General features: G+C 41.9%; 3 protein-coding genes across 6 annotated transcripts in view; all 3 read right to left on the bottom strand.

Moving 5' to 3' along the window:
* The window catches only part of LOC121575526 (MICOS complex subunit mic25a), an 81,745-nt gene extending 80,968 nt beyond the window's left edge, over nt 1–777 (bottom strand). Inside the window, exon 1 of one of the 2 annotated variants that reach the window (XM_041888682.2) lies at nt 371–777. In XM_041888682.2, the coding sequence (XP_041744616.1) occupies nt 371–454 (84 nt within the window). In that variant the 5' untranslated portion in view covers nt 455–777. The remainder of the gene's footprint in view (nt 1–370) is intronic. The other variant, XM_041888683.2, reaches the window with a different exon arrangement.
* A 170-nt stretch (nt 778–947) lies between these two features.
* tpra1 (transmembrane protein, adipocyte asscociated 1) lies at nt 948–11,621 on the bottom strand. 3 transcript variants are annotated; one of them, XM_041888685.2, is made up of 11 exons: nt 11,565–11,621; nt 10,535–10,721; nt 9,693–9,825; nt 9,500–9,586; nt 7,044–7,116; nt 5,834–5,913; nt 5,547–5,657; nt 5,041–5,101; nt 4,718–4,820; nt 3,499–3,579; nt 948–3,168 (listed from the first exon to the last, which is right to left on the bottom strand). In XM_041888685.2, exons 2-11 carry the CDS (start codon nt 10,705–10,707, stop codon nt 2,892–2,894), a joined length of 1,179 nt encoding a protein of 392 aa, XP_041744619.1. In that variant the 5' UTR covers nt 10,708–10,721; nt 11,565–11,621; the 3' UTR covers nt 948–2,891. The 3 variants fall into 3 exon arrangements, with proteins under 3 accessions (XP_041744619.1, XP_041744618.1, XP_041744621.1); XM_041888684.2 differs by having other exon boundaries at nt 11,417–11,620; XM_041888687.2 differs by having other exon boundaries at nt 2,884–3,168; nt 3,495–3,579; nt 11,417–11,621.
* A 3,528-nt stretch (nt 11,622–15,149) lies between these two features.
* Nucleotides 15,150–17,211, bottom strand: LOC121576009 (zinc finger protein RFP-like). The gene has a single exon (XM_041889309.1). It carries the CDS (start codon nt 17,122–17,124, stop codon nt 15,580–15,582), a length of 1,545 nt encoding a protein of 514 aa, XP_041745243.1. The 5' UTR covers nt 17,125–17,211; the 3' UTR covers nt 15,150–15,579.
* Nucleotides 17,212–18,014: the final 803 nt, after the last annotated feature.

The following is an 18,014-nucleotide window of genomic DNA, read 5'->3' as shown; positions in this document are numbered from 1 at the left end:
GTAGCCTAGAACGAGTCCATTACGGTTGCATATTCTCTGTAGCCTACATATAGCCGATAGTGTACCGTCCTGTCCAGACAACGACGCATAGCGGGCTGGGGGGGAACCGTGACCGAATTCACTTGAGGACATGGCATTACATTAGAATGCGGGTCTGTTACTTTCATTTTCTTAATAATACACAACCATTGGCGTTCTATACTGCCTACTACACTTACTAGAGCTACGGTAATGCAACCAAAAGTCACGGATATATACACACTAAATATAGCCTATTAGGCCTATATTGCATTTAATTTCTCTGTCGCCATGTCAAATTATTTGAACTTGGCAGTGAAAGTCGCCGTTTTCCAAGCAGTCGCTTACTTACCTTAACTCCTTGAATTACTGTGACCTTCTCTTCTTCATCCAGGCCGAATGACACTTTTCTTCTCGTACTTTCACTTCCTCCCATGGTCAATGGTCGGCTTGTATTCACCTGTATTAAAAAGACCGCTGCCCTACACTAGGATATTTGACAAGTCTACGATAATGTGATAGTGACACTAGCCGCCACAGCGCGTCGCGGACAAAATTCTCAAAGAAAGGTCACTTTCCAGGATGGCCAGTATTCTCAACGCGTATAGGTGGATAAAATAATCGGACTCCAATTACATGTTATCTTGTATCATAGGCGACCATAAGTCGGCTGGGAACTGTAGTTCTGTAGTCAACCCCCTGTCGCCCAAAAATCAAGTTCTCCAAACGTCGTGTAGGCCTATGTTTGTACAATAAAAATTATGGTTAGGCAAAACATGTAATGCCATACATTCTACGCTTTGGCCAATACAAGTCACATGAAACACTGCGTGCCATGCATCCCGAAAAATTGTGACTAGACGAACCGTTTACATTTGCAGTACCACAAGAACCCACCAAGAGGAGACATAGTCCAAAGCAAATACATGTATAGGAAGCAGGTTTAATCGTCTCATGGAATGCTCAACACATCAACATATGGGTTGAATATTCTACAATGATACATTATTAAATACAATTACAAGTTATTCACAGCTTGCTGGCATTGAGTATCCTTACTCTTTTTCAAAGTCCTTTCAATTAAATATTGTATTAAATCTTATGTAGCCTGACAACACTTGCATTTGAAACCCCACACCCCATCAACACCTTATAAATATTATACTCAATTTATCATCATCTATAATTTTGCCCCTCAAATGCAACCCTTACAACATTTCTCTAGAAATATAAGCCTGTGTGAGCGCAAGTTACAGGGTTTCCTTTGTTGATGCAGGGCAAGTGTTGGTACGTGCAAGGCAGAAGACTCATAAAATACCACTTGCTTTGTGGTGGCTCACATTTATGAAAAAATAAATGTGTCTTTATATGACATACTGATGCTGTATGTCAGATGATCAACTCCAACACTTACAAGACAATGTTTTACCATTCCAAGGGGCCATTCTTGTTCGGGGTGGGGGAATGAATATAAGTGACAAAACTAAAATAATTCACACAAACTGGAATTACATTGTTTTCAGCCACCAACGGAATTGGTTTCACAGCAAACCATGTGTTGTGGGCTACTAAGTTCACAGCAGACCTAAAAGTAGGATTACTGCAAGGAAGTAGCAAGGAAGTAGTGCATCATGCAAATTGGTCTTTAGTTTGCGTTAAGCATTATCAGCAATCAAATTGACTGTGTTTAAAAGTTGCTCTTTCTTTGTGATGAAATCAGGGCTTGATTATAAAGAGCACATGAGCAACACCATAAGGTGGTCAATTCAATAATTTCATATATTGAAAATAACACATTTCAATATTAGTTCATATTTGAGTCATAAAAAATGCCCTTTGTTTTTCTCAGTTTCTTTTCAGTTGAATCCAATGTATCTGGGGATGAATATTTCTTGAAATAAAAATGTCCGCAAAATACATAGCCTAACCACAAGTGCTATTCCTGCCTTCTCGATCTCTCATTTGACTGGTGGTTGGTAAATGTTGCTTTAGTCATTATAAGCATTTTTTATACCAGGATTGATCCGCTGATGGAACTACCTATCGACATAAAACCGAGCTGTCACTAAAATAAATAAAACAGACAGTAAATAATAACATAAAGTAGGTAGAGATGACGGGTGCGACTCAGCATCCATTTTGATTCTCTCCATGCCCCAGCAGCAAATCACATGGATACCAGTTGCACTGCTAATGGTCTTTGACACGGCATTCCAAACTCCTGCAGACTCAAGCCAGAGTTCCTCAATTAATACAATGAGGGTAATGACGTTACACTGTAGCCTTTCAAACATCAAAGAGTGGAAAAAAGCACTGATTTCAAACAGAAAACATTACGAATGATGCAATTTAGAGAAGGGTCCAAGCGTGATAAAGACAGGTCTGGCCTATAGGGAGCGAGAAACTGTGAATTGGTGATTCAATACGAGCCGGTTACCAAATAGTCACAAATCTAACACAAAGCCACAATTAGTGGACTTTACCTCACTGAGCTGTAACCCTTCGATGGGAATGTAACGGACATTACCTTTACACTTAACATAGAACATGTTCTTCTTAGCTTTGATGTCCACGCACTCAATTACAGGGGGGCTAATACTTGACTGAAGTTCCCTGCAGGTATTGGGGAGAATGTAATGTTTGAGCCAGAATGGAGCAGGCAGCAAGAGCCAAAATGAAGGATATGGAGGATAAACAGGAGCTGAATTGGGGGAGCAGTTTCCTCAGTGAGGGCCCTCTTCACAGTATCTCCAGAGGGGGAGAGAGAGCCATAGCAAACTCCAACCTCACTACTCTCCACTTAACCTATCCTACTAGCTTAGCACTAGCACACATCCCATATCCTCCCCTTTCCTCTCATCTCCTCTTTTTCCTTAGGCGTTGATGGCCCTCCAGCGGTCGCTGTCGATGCTGTTGATGCTGCCCGCCCCGAAAGGACCAGAGGCCACGTCATCCAGGTAGGCAGCCATGCCGGAGCCCATGGTGGTGGCAGTCAGGCCGTCTATCTGGGTGCTGGAGTAGAAGGAGCCTTGCTCCAGCTGCTCCTTGCGGCCCAGACCAGAGGTCGAGGTGGGGGGCAGATGGACGTCTGTCTGGTCGTCCGGCTCGTCCACCTGGCACTTGTAGGAGAAGAGGATCTTGGGCTCCGAGCTAGAGGAGGGAGGAGAGGAGGAAGAGAGTTGGGAAAAAGAGGGACAAGGAGGGAGAGGAAGAAAGGGAGACCGAAAAGACAGAAAGGAGATGGTATCATCAGGCAACAGTAAAATGCAACCAAACATGAATCATGCATTGGGGAATATTGCCTGTGTCTTCTGTCCTCGTTTCCTTAATTAATCTCAAAGCGCATTGGAGGAGAGAATCCAAGGTCCCTCTCTTGGACCTCCTCCTCCAATGAGCCTTGAGAGGAATTGAGGAGAAAAAGGATTTGACATCTAGTAACATTTTCAGACAGCCATAGTTTTCGGCCTTTGACTTACGTACCCGAAGAAGCCTTTGAGGAAGGTGATGTAGATGAGTGGGGCGAACACGGAGAAGTAGAGGAAGGTGGTGACGTCCACGCAGCTGTTACAAATCACACAGATACACATAAACCACATCAGACTAACAGGGAGCTCACTGACCCAGATAAACAACATCACCAGGCATCAGCAGTGACTGAAAGAGCTCCATAGCCTAGCACCAGAATGCTGCTAGGCTTAAATTAGGCTACACAGAAAACATCAGAACATGGACACTAAAACACAAGCTGCTCTGCTTTGAGTGAAAAGTTCATTTAAAAAGGTGCAATGCAACCATTCCTATCTGAATATCAAATCATTTCTGGGTTACAATTAAGTACCTTACTGTGATTGTTTTCAATTAAAATGATCAAAAACACACAAAAATAGCTTCTTAGCAAAGATCAATTTCTCAAGCAAGAATTTTGCTAGGACTGTCTGGGAGTGGTCTGATTGGGGAGTGGAAAACTGAAAATTGTTATTGGCAGAAAGGTTTAGAACTCTTTCTTATTGGTCTATTAACAAATTTGCCGAAACTCCCTCCCACCAAAACAGGCGGAAATTTGAGGCGGTCTTTTCAAACAGCTCTTACACTAAAAAGGGCATTATCATAATTTTCACAATTTCAAATCAAATCTTATTTGTCACATACACATGTTTAGCAGATGTTATTGCGGGTGTAGCTAAATGCTTGTGCTTCTAGCTCCGACAGTGCAGTAATATCTAACAATATCACAGTATTATTCCAAACTCAGTGTGGAACTATATATAAAACACAGGAAAATTACGTTTTTGACTGCACTGGGTCTTTAAGATACAGTATGTCCGAAGGAATAAAAAAATATATATTAGATTGGGGGGAAAAATGGACTTGGACCCTCAGCTATAAGGTCTATGTAACACTGTCATAATAAAAAGGTTAGCCTTGAAGATACAGATAAAACCTTGATAAATCCATTGCTTTGCAGTTAGGCTACAGTTGATTACTTAAACACAGACGTCAAAAGAAAAGTACGTGCTGCGATCAATGCTCCAAGTGTGATTGATAAGACAACATTTTTAACCCTTTTTCTTCATTAGGATAAATCATAGATCACAGTGTGATGATTTAGAGTCTTCCGTTTCATTTAGCTGAACATTTACTTGAATCTCCATCACCTGTTTTTCATATTTTATTCTACACACAGAGTACAGACACTCACCAGAGCCCCTCTATGATGCCGGCACACAGCAGGGCACTGCCCAGGCCCTGGACCAGGTTGAGCAGTGACAGGATGGCAGCGTACACGTAAAAACTCTTCTTAGCTGTGGAGGTAGGTGACCAAGAAGTGGTGTGAGTCAACTTTGCTGCCATCTACTGCCGCTAACACAAGGCCACTCTCCAGCTAATCATAAACATCAGGGAGAATTAAAAAAACAGCACTGTGGAACTCTAGGGCTGGTATATTAGGAAAAATGACCCTGAAAAAAGCCCTCTGCCATCTGTTGATAGTTTTCTGGGTGAACAAATGTCCCAATAACTCACATGGCAAGGATATCCTCTCCCTAACCGGGGTTTTGGGAAGGATGACGATCAGAGAGTACACCTGAAAGCACAAGGACCAGTGTTAAAAGGGGTACTTCGGGAGGTCCTTAATCTACTTCCCCAGTGTCAGATAAACTGGTGGACCCCATTTTGATGTCTCTGTGTCCAGTATGAAGGAAGTTAAAGGTAGGGTCGCGAGCCAATGCTAACTAGCATTAGCACAATGACTGGAAGTCTATGGGTATGTGCTAGCATGCAGAAACCCATTGGTGAAATTGGTGCTTTCTTGCATTACAAACAACAAGACGGCAAAATTAGAGGATCAAATGGATGGCACAAAGATATCCAATTCTAACAATTCTCAAAACATAAGTGATTGAAAACACCTCTTTATTCATGTTATATGCACAAGTCCAGACAGCATAACTACATATTTAATACAATTACATTATTCTAAAATTAACTTTGACAGCGCTGCATTTGCTCTGTAACCATTGGCCGCTCACCAGGAAGAAGAAACAGGAGCTGGCCAACCAGAAGTGGCGTCCCCCGTGGCCATAGATGTTGAAGTCCTCGGCGGAAAGGTGCTTGTCAGGGTACAGGATCTCCAGGGTGCCCTGAGGTGTGATGAGGAAGAACCATCAAATGGTCAACACAGGGGTTCCATTAACCAGCTATCTTTTTTCTCGTAATTTACTGATCTTTATCAGCCTCTTATTATGGAGGTTTGAGTTGTTATGATGTTGTACGTGTGAGTGTGTGGGGCTGCCCTGTGAGTGGTCTCCAGTCTTACCTGTGTGATGGAGTAACCCAGAGCCAGTACAGCAGTGATCGCCAGCACACGCTTTATACTGGACTTGCTCTCCAGGTGGCCTGTCAACAGAAGAAACATGTCAGTGGGCATTCTTCCATTTCCTTGGGCAAAAGTGGGCCAAACTTCTAAAATGTAAACAAGAGGTTATGTTGACTATGATACTACCATAAACTGAAGAAAAAAAACATTTGAATATGCAGTACAGTAATAATGCCGCTCTGTCAGCTTCATACTGTTTGAGTCTACAGCAAGCTTAGCCTAATTCCTCCCCCTCTAAGAATACCATAACTATAAACAACTTGTATATTCACTACTGCGTATACAGACAGTGCATGACTATATATGACTGTGCGCAACTGTAGTCATATCAGTGGTGACTAAGTCATTACAAGTGTCAGTCTTACAAACAGAAGTGAGACTAGCCCAGAGGCAGATGTCTAGTTTTAGTTTTGCAGTTTGCACATCATTTACATTTTCACTGCGCTGCACATTTGTTTTGCTAATGTGCTGTTTTTATTATCTTGTCCTGACACACACACACTAGTCATGTACTTCTCCATATTGTCCTAATAAACATACTGTACTTTGTATTCAGCATGTACTTTGTAGCTTTTGTTTTCATTTCATGTGTATAGTTAGCCTGGATGCCAGTCTGTTTCTGCTATCATGTCAACTCCTTGTCATTCATTGTCACGCCAAATAAGGAGTTGACAATGAAAGCACAAACAGATCTGGAACCAGGCTACTGTATAGAACTTTGAGTTGGAATGAATGACATTTTATTTTCGTGTCAAATCACCAGTTGGCAACACATCCCTTACTGGATTAATTGACACAAACAAACATTACAATGATTCACAGTGACAATTCACAGTGATAATTCACAGTAATAATTATTCCGGTGTTCAGTGCACCGCATAAAGAATTCAACTAAATCAATACACAATAGTAGATAAGATTATCCAAGCAATAATAATAATAATAATAATAATAATAATAAACCTAGAGCAGTAAAAACATTTTATAATAATAATAATAAACCTAGAGCAGTAAAAACATTTTATAATAATAATAATAATAATAATAATAATAATAATAATAATACAGATAAATAAATACAGAAAAATTAAACGTTGAAAAATATAGTTTTATGAATTAAATGTATTGCGGTGGTTATTAGAAGGCGTACCAAAAGCCAGTCCCAGGATAATCACACTGAGCTCAATGGCCAGCAGAAAGAAGCGGGTGATCTCCCACAACACCTAAAGGAGAGACATAAAAAAATGAGTCAACCTCAATAGTCTCAAGAAGCCTCCTCTCCTAATCACCTTTCCTTCATCTGCATTTATCTGGGGTCTGTTGTAGAAGAATCAGATACAATCTGCTACACAATTAACAATCAATTTACATGAAAGAACTAACACAAACATTTACTAATTAATAGGCTGGAAGCACTGCTTTCAGATCAGCTTTCTCTACCCAAATTCAGACCTTCTGAGGATCCCATCCTGTCTGTTGAAATCTGTGCACACGAAGGGAAAAGAGACAGAGACTAGGCCATTTTAGAGGGTTGAGACACACTCTTGAAATATCTTCATGTTATCACTAATCAAGTCACAGCACTTCTTCGTCCTTCATGCTCCCTATTGCTAATGACTATTATAGTATATTATATATACACTCTATGTACGCCTAGATATGTTTAACTGCAATATACACAAACATGATCTCTATGTACACCATGGGGGATTTGTCCATCTGTCTGGAATTTAAGGAATGCCTGAAGGCATACACAAGGAGAGCCTTGGAAATAGGGTGTCCAATCAAAAACGCATATTTACATTTAGATTTTAGTCATTTAGCAGACGCTCTTATGCAGAGCGACTTACAGGAGCAATTAGGATTAAGTGCCTTGCTTAAGGGCACATCGACAGATTTTTCACCTAGTCGGTTCGGATTAGAACCAGCGACCCTTCGGTTACTGGCACAACGCTCTTAAACACTAAGCTACCTGCCGCCTGTCTTGGTAAAATGTATTTTATAACAGAAGTGAAATTTCATCACCCTATGGAAAGTCATTGGATTCGTCGCAAACATCACCCTATTACCTATATCAGCGGTATTCAAAGTTGAGGTCGCGACGGGAACTGCAGTGGGGTGGCCAAATATGTAAAAAAATATATAAATGTAAAATGAATTCATTAGTTTCTTTTCATTTTGATAAGATATGAAAATGCAATAAATTGAAGGTTATTTGCTGATGTAAAAATCTAAAATGTAACGATTTTAAGGTTGTGTCATTAGATATGGGGTGGGGTCAATGGAGTTCCCATAAATTCTGGTGGAAAAAATGGGGTCCCCGCTGAAAAGGTTTGAATACCATTGCCCTATACACAGTGGACAAAACATTAAGAACACCTTCATAATATTAAGTTGCACCCCCCCGCCTTTTGCCTTCAGAACAGCCTCAATTCATTGGGGCATGGACTCTACAAGGTGTCGAATGCGTTCCACAGGGATGCTGGCTCATGTTGACTCCAATGCTTCCCACAGTTGTGTCAAGTTGGCTGGATGTCCTTTGGGTGGTGGACCATTCTTGATCCACACATTGAGAATGCTGAGCGTGAAAAATCCAGCAGCGTTGCAGTTCTTGACACAAACCGGTGCGCCTGGCACCTACTACCATACCCCATTCAAATGTATTTAAAAAAAATTGTCTTGTCCATTCACCCTCTGAATGGCACACATACACAATCCATGTCTCAATTGTCTCAAGGCTTAAAAATCCTTCTTTAACCTATCTCCTCCCCTTCATCTACACTGATTGAAGTGGATTTAACAAGTGACATCAATAAGGGATTGTAGCTTTCACCTTGCTATGTCATGGAAAGAGCAGGGGTTGTTAATGTTTTGTACGTTTTACCAGAGCCATATGGACCCTGACCAAAAGTAGTACACTATATATAGAATAGGATGCCGTTTAGGACGCAGACAGAGTGAATCTCAATCGTTTCCCGGGTGAACTAAGAAGCCATTTATAGCAGTGTATGGCTCCAAATTCAATTGATACAGCACAGCTCAATGACTGACACTATCTCACCACTACAGCCATTTTGAGGGAAACACTTTCTGAGAACCACCTGTATGTAAATGAATTCCTTTATTTACATGCTTCCATGCTTATACTGTTATAAGGAGTCTTGAGCTCTTACTAATGCTGAAAACGAGTCTTATGCTCTACCAGGGGGAAGAACCCCAGGACACTTTACAAGATGACTATCTCAGAAAAGAAAGAGAAGCACTCAGATGTTTGTCCTGATAGTTGAATAAATCGGACAGGTCCTCTTTCTTTTTTGAGATAATAATCTTGTGAAGTTTCCTAGGTTCATGTCTTTTTCTAGATTCCCAAGTCGCTCAGAGCACACATTTTCCCTTTTTACGGAAGCTAACTTCCATCTGTGTAGTGCATTACAAATCCAAAGCTTTTATGCATCTACAAGGGCTGTTGCAAGAAGCCTTGAGCTGTTATGAATTATTACAGCAAGTCTATAAACACACTACGGAGTGGGATAGAAGCCACTGTAAATGCCTTGAGTACAGGTGGTTCAGAGTGTCACCAATTGTGCACTGCCATTGTAGCCTTACCTTGTCAATGATGGTGGCAGCACTGGAAGCACTGACGGTCATGGACACTATGGCACGGGTGATTCCCACCGCTGCCACCACAAACACCTGGACATAGGTCAGACATCCATTAAAAGAGGTTGCAAGCAGGATCTCACTGGTTTTGTTATTATGCGGTCCTATTTCCAGAGCTTGTATATAAGAGGTTGCCTACAAGTATGTAGAAGGTGATGAAGATGGGGCTGGAGGTGAGCCGGATCTTGGCCCTGGCTGAGGGCAGCTTCCACATCAGGAACATGAAGAAAGTCACATTGGGAATGAGGAGCATGAGGTCCCAAAACCGAACTCTAAGGAGGGGGAGAGTTTTTTTTTTATGTTATTTTTCCTTATTTTACCAGGTAAGTTGACTGAGAACACATACTCATTTACAGCAACAACCTGGGGAATAGTTACAGGGGAAAGGAAAGAGCCAATTGAAAACTGGGGATGATGGTATGAAGCACATACTGGGAATTTAGCCAGGACACCAGGGTTAACACCCCTACTCTTACGATAAGTGCCATGGGATCTTTAGTGACACAGGGCAATGGGCAATGTCCCCAATCACTGCCCTGGGGCATTCAGATATATTTTTAGAACAGAGGAAAGAGTGCCTCCTACTGGCCCTCCAACACCACTTCCAGCAGCATCTGGTCTCCCATCCAGGGACTGACCAGGACCAACCCTGCTTAGCTTCAGAGGTAAGCTAGCAGTGGTATGCTGCTTGCCTGCAGGGTGGTATGCCAGAGACATTGACAAATGATTATGAAGACACATGAAACTCAAACCTTGTTTTAGATCAATCCAAACCCCCATCACCTGCTGTATAGTCTATATGGCCATTATTTCAAAAGAGGAAGTGTTATTCTTCCTACGCTACACCAGTCTTCATAACCACACTAAACACAGAACTGAATAGTTCCATCAATGCAAATGACATAATGTTTCAAAATGTAGAATTGAGATAATGCAATAAGTTCAAAGGAAGCACAGCAAACACAGTCCTATCTGGCTTACCTTGACTCGCCAATGTCCTCATATAGGACCTGCAGACATCTGTGAGGCTTGGTGATGTTGGCCTCAAACTCTGGTTGCCAGGTTGGGATTACTGATGTGTTCTCCACATAGGTTGGCAATACGGTGCTATTGTATTGCGCAAACCTCACCACTGCAGTCACGGTGTCAAGCATAATGCATTCGAGGCCTAGGAGCAAATGTTATAACTTCAGTAATGTGGTGTTACAAGTGATACCAAGTAAACAATACATAATTGTTATTGCAGCTCAATAAGCTGTTTGCTTATTCCCTAACATTGGTAACTATGAGCTAACGTTAGCTAGATATGAGAAAATACAGGGGATTATTCGACATCATGCTTGCCATGTCAGCTCTAGTCTGTGCACTTGGTACCTTCAATACAAATGGGAACTCGGGAAAAAAAAAGAAAAGAGATCAACCCATGACGTCGGTGATCTTCAGCTCGGAATGACCGTTCAAATAGATTTTTTTTGTGGTGAGGTTCTTTTTTTTCCCGAGTTGTTTTGAACGCGGCATCTGTCTGTTCAAAAAATGTCCACGTCAGGTAAATTCAACGTTACGTAACGGTGACAGTGTCACGCAGCTTGTGTACAACAAAATCAGGCCAGCTAGCTAACGTTAGCTTACAGCTACCTGCAATAACAAACTGTAATAACGTTATAGATAGTCGATAGTATGCAAGTGACATGGCTGGATGGCTCACATGATGAATATCAAAACAAACATCGCCGTGTCAGGGCAGGGAGATGTAGTTAATAAGCCAGCATTGCAACGATTCGCCAGCTTGACAACAAACATAACTAGATCGCTAACAGTTAGCTAGCTAGCTCTCTAGCTAGCTAACAATGATCTTAACGTTACCGTTTCAGTAGTCTCGAATTCAAGGGCAAGGTGTATATTCTGCAGCTCTTTTCACAGACAATAATTTTGGTGCAAGCAACATAACTAGCTAACCTATCATACTGTTGTCTACTGTTTAATTAAACATTTATCCGAGCTAGCTAGTCACCTGACAAACCGGATTTTTTTATTTCGAAATCGACCTTTGCGCAGGCGCAGCAGGAGGTGGTATGATGACATCCGTCTGCTTCAGTTTAGGGATGGGAAACACTGGGCTAATAAGACATTGCAGGCGACTGCCGAATGACTGATCTACAAATCACCTTGCATCATAAATAACGACATAAATTACTTGTAGATCAGTCAGTCAAAATGTACTCATGATACATCACGGTTTTGATGCTCTCGAACACGGCCACTCTTTTCACTGCACTTAGATACTGAAGTGAGTTTTTCCTAGCAGGTTAGGAGACTGAGGTTAAGGTTAGGAAAAGGGTTCGGATTAGCCAAAATGATCCTAACCTGCTACGAAAAATACTTTGTATCGAAGTGTCCTGTTAGGGATGGTCATATACAAACGTGAAAATTAAATGGATTTGGTATTAGAAAAAATACTTCTGCAAATAAATATAGCAATTAATAGTAGCTATCACTAATGCTCAGTAACCAGTCAAATGTGATACTTTACAATTCTTATTACAGCTATATGCAGATAAACAATTTAGGTTGGCAGTAATGTATCTTTGAAGACGATCCCTAACTATTGCTGTATTGCATTGTAGCACTTGTAGTCCATGCCAGGGGCCCCAGCGGTATCGGTTGGGTTGGTATCTGTTTGACACAGGGGAGAATGCCTGCCCCATGACTGTTCACGGCCGACACATACAGCAGGCATTGGGCGCTTTCCTCTGCCCAGGCGTTGCTGCCGCATGCCAGATTGTACAACGCCTGAATAGGTATTTAATGACAGTTATTTGAAGTATCAGCTAACCACATCATATGTTATAGCAATCTATCAGTCCGAGTCGATGATGTCTCACGCAACCATTGGTTGATGCATGCAACGTCTGAGCAGGGGAGCGTGACCGGCGTTTGCTGAGAACAGGATTCCCCATTATAGTGAACGGAAAAATGGCAATCTTCGTGTAATATATATATTTTTTTTTAAAGACAATCATGGTACCAATAATTGCTTCTAATACACCAGATGTGTGTCCTTGAACCGATTATTTTAAAATCGCACACAGAAGAAGTTATAAGGATGCTTTAGTTGCTAATTGCAGTCTGCAGTCAATAAGTGTATAATTTAGGCCGCGTCCATGTGCAAGTCGGAACTAGGAAATGGCGAAATGTTCAACTTGCTAACTGGTTGTAGTTATACAAGAGCCATGTTCAACCAGTTAGCAAGTGCGGCAGGTAGCTTAGTGGGTAAGAGCGTTGTGCCAGTAACCGAAAGGTCGCTGGTTCTAATCCCCAAGCTGACTAGGTGAAAAATCTGTCTATGTGCCCTTAAGCAAGGCACTTAACCCTAATTGCTCCTGTAAGTCGCTCTGGATAAGAGCGTCTGCTAAATGACGTAAATGTAAGTTGGACATTTCAGAGTTTCCTAGTTCAGACTATCACATGAACGTGGCATATGTCCCTGAGGCTTATTTGATCTAATAGACGTTTTGTAATGCTTAGGTTGTTACGAGTGTACTTATATGTGTGATGCATGTGTTATTGATGTCTGTATGTTGTCTTTTTTATATGTATGTTTTGTATTGTTTGAAAATAATAATAATAAATAATAAAAAACACTTTATATCAGAGTTGTCCCTGTTGGAAATTAGAGATGTCTGTGCATATTCATGAGGCTAGAGCAGCATCTCACTCTCCATTGAATACAGGCGATTGACGTCAACACCCCTCATCGAATATTCAAAAAAAGTATTCAAATAATGAAATGTATCCACCAATCCAAAGAGAGGACTAGGCTGGAGCTTGACAGCACGCTGTTCTACTCTGTGGACAACCAATCCCATTGTTAGGGCAGAGACAAAAGCATCTCGTCATTATATAGGAATGAATGGTGTCACGTGATCGATGGCTTTGTCCATTCCTAAACTGTGTTCGAGAGGATCAAAACCGTAATGTATCATGGATAAATTGTGACTGACTGACTGATCTACAAATAATAATGAGTAGTTATTTATGATGCAAGATTCTTTGTAGATCAGTCAGTCGGCAGTCTCCTGCAATGTTAAACAAGCATATTGTTAGAAATTGCGTAATTCAAATCTGGTATTGGAATAAGAATCAAGAGATCTTCAATCCAAGCTTAATTTATTATGGGCAAAATGTATGTATGATAAGTATGAAGGTTCGTATATACGGGTCCACTGAAATACCTCGCTTGGCACTCAGAGAACTAAAACATTGTTTACAGGTTCTTTCTCAAATACTCTGACAGAGAGTTCCCACCTCTTCTGTTGGCCAATCAGAGTAAAGGACTGAGTGTGGTTTAGACTTTACTCAGCCAATCCGTTGGCGCACGGGTTGGTCCCAAACCCTCGGCGCTCCACCCCTTGGCGCTCCACCGTTCCCAGGCATAAGTTGCTATCATAATAACCTGTAGAGTCAGCACCCAAAAGACACCCTTCCAATCTGTACTCTATGTACCTACGTTCAAGGACAGTTTCACAGACAACAAAGAGAGAGTGTTCGTATCTGTAAGAAATACAAGTCTTATCTGACCTACCCCCTAACGTTCCTTACATGAATCACAGCCTGTTATGTGAAACAATTTATATCAGTATAGTACAAACCTATGCTTATCATTAATGCATTCCTTCTAAGTTATTCATCACATACAGATCCAATTATGAGAAAAATAGAACCCAACAATATACTGTGAAAGTCTACACACCCCTTGCACATTCTTCACATTTTGCTGCCTTAAAATGTAATAACAAAATTGATTAAATTAATGTCTTTCCTACCAACATAAACAACCTACTCCACATTTCCAAAGTCAAAGAAAAATTATAGAACAATTTTTTTTTTACGAAGATGTCTTGATTGCCTATGTCTTCACACGCCAGAGTTAAAACTTGGTAGAAGAACCGTGTAAAACATTTTGAATAAGATTCAACCAACTTTGCGCAACTCTTAGGGCAATTTATACCCATTGTTTTTGTCAATTGCTCAAACTCTGTACATTTGGTCGGGAGTCATTGATGGACAGCAATATTCAAACCTTGTCTCTGATTTTCAAGCAGATTTAAGTCAGGACTGAGACTGGCCCGTTCATGGACCAGGTATGTGAATGAATGTATTGTCAATAGATAATTTGTCGTTCTCTATAATTGTTATTGTCTATTTGTAATTGATAATTGTATATGGAGCTTGTGTTTGATGCATTCTAAAAGAGAAAAATACTATACGATTAAAACAAGAATATTATAACAGAACATGATATGCTCATTCTATAAGACTATTTCATGCTGATGGACTGAATGGAGTGCGAGAGAAGTCATCTAACATTACTGTGTGTGTTATTGTCTGTCATCCCAGAATAAAATAATTCTATGAGCTCCAGTACCATCATGTCTGTGCCTGCTGATTGGTTGCCTTGGTTAGGAGTAAGAACCAGAAGGTTACACAAAGTTAGTAGAATCTTATTCAAAGCTGTAATGGCTGCCAAAGGTGCTTCCACCAAGTATTAACTCTGGGGTGTGAAGACATACACAATCAAGACATTTTTATTAATTTGGAAAATGTTCTATAATTTGTCTTTAACTATCGAAATGTGGAGTTGGTTGTGTAGATCGGTGGGAATGTATTCTCTTTGGAGATTTCAATTGATGGCAGCAAAATGTGAAGACTGTGCAAGGGCTGTGTAGACTTTCACTAGCGACTGTATACAGTCATTGGTTTGATGTATCATCAATTTATTGTCCCAAACCGTTTCTTTAATGACAAAAACAGACATTCATTGAAGAACAATGGGTTCATGTGTCATTCAATGTAAATAAGAACTCTTTCTCTTTACTGTCATTCACAGACCAAAACACCTCTGTATCCACAAACACTTGAAACACAATTACATGTAAATAACACAAAAGTTTGGTATGAATACAGGATAAATAAAAACAAGAGTCAATGTAATCTTGTATGTGGTTCTCTTTTGTTCCAGTGACAGTTCAAGAGCATACTGTTATGCGTGCCTTCGGTTGGCCTGACATCATCCTATAGGCCAGATGCACCGGCTCCGTGAGGTTCGCCTTAAAGGTGTACACGTGAGTCTTCCCACTGTATTGGCTGATGTTATAGAAGCTCAGCCTCTGAGTCTTAAAGCTTAACGTGATCTCCAGTCTGCATACTGACAGGGTTCTCTTCAGGGGGACGTCATGGCTCTGCTCGAAGGCTCTCAGCAGGTTGTCAAACCACATCAGGCACCAGGAGCCCTGGCTGCTCTCCAGGGCGCTTGTTAGCCCGCTGCGTGCTACTGCCTTGCTGTAGCACAATCCAATTATCCATGGAGAAGATCCATCCAGCTCCACCTCCCAGCGATGCTCGCCTCCCCAGAAGCTCTGAGTGCTCAGAACCTGGAGGAAGCTACTGAACCTCGTGGGCAGTGCTGGGTAGGGCTGCTTTTTGGCGCTGAAGGTCACCGTCTTCAGGTCCTCTGACAGGACCAGGCTGGGGTGGGCCGTGTCTAGGTCAAAGGTCACCTCTGAGGGGTTGAGGACGTAGCACAAAGAGCGCTGGGCTGCCCCGACTCCCGCCCTCAACTCCGCACTCCTCCATTCCAGCTCAGCGCAAGCACGGTCCGGGTTAACTTTTGACTTGTTGTCCAACTCCTCTAGAGGCTTCTGGACCATCAGCTCCATGATGTGCAGTTGTTCCGCCTGAAACCCGACACTGAACACCCCACTGTCTTGCTCGGTCAGGAGCGATTTGGCTCGGAGCTGGGCCTCCCTCAACTTCTCCCTGAGCTCAGAGGCTTGGCGCACACGGCCGCCTATGCTCTCCTCACTGGGATGCAGTTCCGTCTCGATCAACTCCGTCATCCCACTAACATATTTGAGAGTCAGCTCCGTCATCTGCTCCAGCAGCTTGGCCGCCCTTCTTCTCAGCAGGGCGTTGGCGGTCCTGACCTCGGCCTCCCTCTCCTCCTCCTTCCTCAGTCGGTCCTCAGCCAACTGAAGCCTCAGCGTCAGCTCCGTTACCTGAGATGCTAATAGGAGTTTAGACTTGTCCATCATCGCCGTCTCGGTCTTGACATCCACCAGCAGTTCTTCCTTCTGAAAAGTAGGGGGCACAGCAGCCACATCTCCCAAGCCTGTCTCAGAGGCCTCCTTCCCTGTATGTTGTGGCTCCTGTTGCTCTATATCTAATAGACCCTCAGACGTCTCATCGTTGCTCTGGTTAGGTGACACTACCCCTTGGTGGAAATCACCACCATCTCCATCTGTGACGGAACTGACCTTCCCTGCAGTATTGGCTTTGTAGCTCTCGATGATGTTGCACATGTTGAAGTTCTTCACGAGGGCCTGGGAGACCTGGAACTCGACCTGGCACTCAGGGCAGAAGTGGCTGGCCGTGTCAGTGTCCATGTACTTCCTAAGGCAGGCCGAGCAGTAGACGTGGCCGCAGGGCAGGGACATGGGGTCAGAGAGGAGTTGCAGGCAGATAGGGCAGCTCAGGGTCAGCAGCAAGGGTCCTTCAGTCTCAAACAGTGACATGTTGGCAGGCTCTAGAATGCACAATAAAAAAGCAACAAAAAAGAATAGAACAAAACATGGAAGGAGAGTAACCTCAAAAGAAATTAAAGTAAATTCAAGTAACTTTGCAAGCAATTAGTAGTGTATAGGTATTTCTTATTTTTAATCACGTTTTACACTGAATGTACAAAACATTAGGAACACCTGCTCTTTCCATGACATAGACTGACCAAGAGAATATAGGGGTGCAACTTAATATTATGAAGGTCTTCTTAATGTTTTGCACACTCAGAGTATGTATTTCAATACAACTGAAGGAGACCTCAATGTGTGAGTGTATCCCATGTCAGAGTAGGTGTTCGGAGGAACAAAACCTGATTTATGTGTGGTTACATTCGTCAGGATTATAAAAGGAAACCTACCCAGTACATCTTTAATAATTTCAGGTTAATCTAACAGAGACAACTCAAAACACCTACCATCTATCTATACACAAATATAAACGCAACATATAAAGTGTTGGTCCCATATTTCATGAGCTGAAATAAAAGATCCCAGACATTTTGCTGAGGAGTATTCCTGTCTGTAATAAAGCCCTTTTGTGGGGAAAAACTAATTCTGATTGGCTGAGCCTGGCTCCCCAGTGGGTGGACCTATGCCCTCCCAGGCCCACCCATGGCTGCGCCCCTGCCCAGTCATGTGAAATCCATAGATTAGGGCCTAATTTACTTATTTCAATTGGCTGATTTCCTTCTATGAACTGTAACTCAGTAAAATCTTTGAAATTGTTGCATGTTGCGTTTATATTTTTGTTCAGTATATATTATTACATCCTCTTGTAGAGTAGGTCTAATTATATTGAGTGCATGTGTCAACTCTATTAATTTGACTTGAACTAGTCTAGAAATGCA

Source organism: Coregonus clupeaformis, chromosome 10 (assembly GCF_020615455.1).
Source record: "Coregonus clupeaformis isolate EN_2021a chromosome 10, ASM2061545v1, whole genome shotgun sequence".
NCBI lineage: Eukaryota > Metazoa > Chordata > Actinopteri > Salmoniformes > Salmonidae > Coregonus > Coregonus clupeaformis.
Note: the sequence above shows the minus strand (reverse complement) of the source record. Positions and strands in the feature narration are given on the sequence as shown.

Bases quoted from the DNA above. Each gene is read 5' to 3' on its own strand.
- tpra1 (XM_041888685.2), bottom strand. From the start codon at position 10,707: ATGCTTGACACCGTGACTGCAGTGGTGAGGTTTGCGCAATACAATAGC. The intron at 7,117-9,499 runs GTAAGGCTACAA...TCTCTCCTTTAG, and splicing joins CTGCCACCATCATTGACAAG to GTGTTGTGGGAGATCACCCG. The intron at 3,580-4,717 runs GTGAGTGTCTGT...GATTTGTAACAG, and splicing joins GGCATCATAGAGGGGCTCTG to CTGCGTGGACGTCACCACCT.
- LOC121576009 (XM_041889309.1), bottom strand. From the start codon at position 17,124: ATGTCACTGTTTGAGACTGAAGGACCCTTGCTGCTGACCCTGAGCTGC.